Source organism: Nycticebus coucang, chromosome 9 (genome assembly GCF_027406575.1).
Source record: "Nycticebus coucang isolate mNycCou1 chromosome 9, mNycCou1.pri, whole genome shotgun sequence".
NCBI lineage: Eukaryota > Metazoa > Chordata > Mammalia > Primates > Lorisidae > Nycticebus > Nycticebus coucang.
In genome coordinates this window covers 48,718,478-48,722,104 of record NC_069788.1, presented here as the reverse complement: position 1 = coordinate 48,722,104, position 3,627 = coordinate 48,718,478, and the positions used below count along the sequence as shown (strand labels likewise).

Below are 3,627 nucleotides of genomic sequence, written 5' to 3'. Positions count from 1 at the left end.
CACCACAAAGTTGAGATAGGGATAGAGACCTCCCAGGCCTACCTCTCTGTAATAGGAAGATAATTAGGAAGGGACACAGGTCAGTGTGGGAGAAGGCACCATGGTGGACATGGTGGTATGTTAGCCTCCCCACCTCCTCACATTAGGCAAAGAGGGATACAGAGTCATTCAGAAACATTTGTAGAAAGAGAAGTCAGAGGCTCTTGAAGTCACAAAGGGGAGGTGGAACACTTAGTCCTACACAAGGCAGCTGTCTCAGTCTATAGAAAAAATAAAGAATAAATTCAGGTTAGTCACAACTGTTGGGACACTGAACAACCCACCACACACTCAAAATGTCCTGTCTAAGAATCCCCATAGCCCAGCCTTGTCCCCTCTGTCCCACTCCACCCTCATATCACACTCCCTAGGTCTCACCTTTATAAGTTGTGAGAGACATATCTGATGCCTGGGCACTGTCACCGCCTGGGGTTGAACAAAATATGACCTGGTCAGAGCCCACAGAAGGAATTATGTGGCTGAGAGCTCCACCATGGACTCCTGTCTACCCTATCTCAAAGATCATAGATCACCATCCCCCATACTTACTTCCAGCCTGAGTGTAGCTCCCTCCTTTTCCACCTATGGGAAGAAAATGTCCTGTGAGAGGCCTGGGAGCAGGCAGGGCCATGAGTTCCTAGAGGAACCCCCTAGTCTTGGATCCCAGAGGAGTTTCCAGAACAGTGACTGAAGACCCAGGGTAGGATAGGGAATCACAGGGGAAGGAAAGAGTGGATCAACTGCCCTCCTGGAGGTCTGTCCTGAACAAGTTTCTTCCTTTCTGACCTGTGACCACTGGGGATCAGGTCCCCATCACTACAATCGTCACATTGAAACTCTGTCCTTGTCACATGTGCCATACAAAACAGTAAGTGTTGGCACACAGGGTCCCCAGGCTGGGGAGGCAGGTGTGTGTGAATGGCACTTACTAGTAATGGGGTGGGATACGCTATTACTTGGGGTTGAAACCCCAGTAGGACAAGAAAATACAGACCCTTCTACTCACCCCTTCCTTACCTGAACTCTTCTTCCTCCACATCACAGCAGCAACCACAGCTCCAATGAGCACAGTTCCAAGGAGAACCAGGCCAGCAATGATGCCCACCATGGGGATGCTGGGCTGGGAAGATGGCTCTGGGAAAGGACAGGAAGGTGAGGGGCCTGATCCCAGCCCTCAGCCCTGAGCCTGCTGAAAGGTTGTAGAAGGGCCCCTGCTTTTCCTGGGAGGAGACATGATAGTTCCACCTCCCTTCTTACCCCATCTCAGGGTGAGGGGCTCCTGCAGCCCCTCATGCTGCACATGGCATATATAATTCTGCTCCTCTCCAGAAGGCACCACCACAGCAGCCCACTTCTGGAAGGTTCTGTTGTCTCCGGAAGGCCTGGTCTCTATAAGCTCTGTGTCCTGGGTCTGGTCCTCCCCATCCCGTTGCCAGGTTAGCGTGATCTCTGCAGGGTAGAAGCCCAGGGCCCAACACCTCAGGGTGGCCTCACGGTCAGAAGCGGGGTGGTGGGTCACACGAGTCTTTGGGGGATCTGAGGAGAAGAGTCAGAAAATTCAGGCACTTTGCATCCCTCATAGATGCTCCAGCAGTGCTCATGTGACATCCTGAGAATGCTCAGGACAACTGGGATGTGGAAAAGAATGCAAAACCCAGACACCACCCTGCACCCAGGGATCTAGTACAATGTTCTATTCCTTGAAACTTCCAGTCTCTGAGTAGGAGAACAGGGTCCTGACCTGACTGGAGGTCGAGTGACCAGAAGGGCTGGAATCAGACCTTCAAACACAAGAGTGGGGCAGAGGCCAAGGCCTGAGAGAAAAACTGCTGCAGGGTCAGGGAATATCAATGATAGGTATTTCAAGGACTGTCTGTCCCTCTGTTTTCCCAGGAGACTTCCTTCCTTAACTGTCCCAGAGGGAGGGCAGGCCCTTAGAGTTACTCTCTGGTACAGGATTTGGACACTCAGGGGGCGTCTTCCTGCTCTGGCAGAGGGAGGGCGATATTCTAGCCTCGGGCCCATTTTCCTCTCCTTCTTGTGAACCGGGAGGAGGGAGACCTACAGGAGATGTGGAAGGCGCCCCGCGCCCCTCGTACCCGCGCTCTGCAGCGTGTCCTTCCCGTACTCCAGGTGTCTGCGCAGCGACTCCACGCACCTGCCCTCCAGGTAGACCCTCCAGTGCTCCGCATAACGCTCCGCCGCACCCTCTGCCTCCCACTTGCGCTGGGTGATCTGAGCCGTTGTGTCCGCCGCGGTCCAGGAGCGCAGGTCCTCGTTCAGGGCCCTGTAGTCGGCGCCATCGTAGGCGTCCTGATAGTACCCGCGAAGAAGGTGTCCGTCCGGCGCCACGTCGCAGCCATACATCCTCTGGTAGGTGTGAGACCCTGGACCCAACCCCGCGTTCAGCCGCGCCCCCACCCTACCACCCCGCGGGGATTTCGTCCTAAACTGAAAACCTGATGAACGGCCCCGCAGATCCTTCCCGGGTCGAAGGTGTCAGGGTGTACCGCAGCCTCGGGGTGACTGTCGGACCCAGACGACGCGGGCTGGTGTATGGGTGTGTGTGTGGGTCGTGACCTGTGACGCGGCCTCGGGGTCGCTCACCGCCGTTGCTCTGGTTGTAGTAGCCGCGCACGATGTCTGGGCACACTCGCTCAATCTGTGCAAGGTCCTTGACGCGCTGGGTCTCCTCCTCCCAATACTCCGGCCCCTCCCGCTCTGCCCACGGCGCCCGCGGTTCCATCCTCAGGTTCTCCGCGTAGCTGTCGAACCGCACGAACTGCGTGTCGTCCACGTAGCCGACAGCGATGTACCGGGGGGCCCCGTGGCCTGGCCGGGACACGGCGGTGGAGAAATACCGCAGGGAGTGGGAGCCTGGGGGAGAGGAGGGGCTGAGACCCGGCGCGACCCTCCTCCGGGCGCGGCTCCCCGGTCCTGCGTCCCTGCCGGAACCCCCGACGTTCCCTTGCCCTCCCCGCAGAGGCCGTTTCCCTCCCCACCCCGCATTCACCTGCCCAGGTCTGGGTCAAGACCAGGGCAGCCGACAGCCGCAAGAGGAGGGCTCCGGACGCGGTCACCCCCATCCTCGCGATCTGAGGACTCGGAGTCCAGATAGCTCTGCGGAGACTTAACAATCGGGAACCGCGGCGACGCTGATTGGTTTCTCTAAAAATCCGCATCCAGTGAGAGTGAGAACTGTTGTTATGTCATAGTATCCAGGAAGAAGACCTGGCCCCGATTGGGAGGAAAAGCAAATAGTTGGGGAGACCTGGAATCCCCAGCGCCGAGCTTCCCCACCCCCGACACCGCCATCGGGACTGAGATCCCTGAGATTCCACGCCCGGAACCTGGGACTTTCCCCTAACCCTTCTACTGCACCAAGCACTGTTCCTCACGCTGTCTCCTCAGTCCTGGGCCGGGAGCTGTCTGATCCCCAGGCTGGGTCCTGCCCCTTCCCTTTCTCTTCTACCCTGAATCCTGTCATTGAACTAGACGCCCTGCTTCTTACTCCTTTCCTCTTGACCTCGACTCTTCTAGAAGAAAACTCACCCCAGGGAACTTGACGCCAGAGTGAACTTGCCCTGG

The 3,627-nt window shown here is 57.1% G+C and overlaps 1 protein-coding gene across 1 annotated transcript; it reads right to left on the bottom strand.

Moving 5' to 3' along the window:
• Positions 1-406: 406 nt before the first annotated feature.
• On the bottom strand, positions 407-3,135 carry LOC128594088 (patr class I histocompatibility antigen, A-126 alpha chain-like). The gene is made up of 7 exons (XM_053602626.1): positions 3,053-3,135; positions 2,647-2,916; positions 2,139-2,426; positions 1,297-1,575; positions 1,057-1,173; positions 589-621; positions 407-465 (listed from the first exon to the last, which is right to left on the bottom strand). The coding sequence occupies exons 1-7, from the start codon at positions 3,123-3,125 to the stop codon at positions 407-409; spliced, it is 1,119 nt and encodes a 372-aa protein (XP_053458601.1). The 5' UTR covers positions 3,126-3,135.
• Between the last annotated feature and the right edge of the window lie 492 nt (positions 3,136-3,627).

Bases quoted from the DNA above. Each gene is read 5' to 3' on its own strand.
- LOC128594088 (XM_053602626.1), bottom strand. From the start codon at position 3,125: ATGGGGGTGACCGCGTCCGGAGCCCTCCTCTTGCGGCTGTCGGCTGCC. The intron at 1,174-1,296 runs GTAAGAAGGGAG...GTCCTTTCCCAG, and splicing joins GCCCCTCACCCTGAGATGGG to AGCCATCTTCCCAGCCCAGC. The intron at 622-1,056 runs GTAAGGAAGGGG...TTCTTCCCATAG, and splicing joins GTGGAGGAAGAAGAGTTCAG to GTGGAAAAGGAGGGAGCTAC.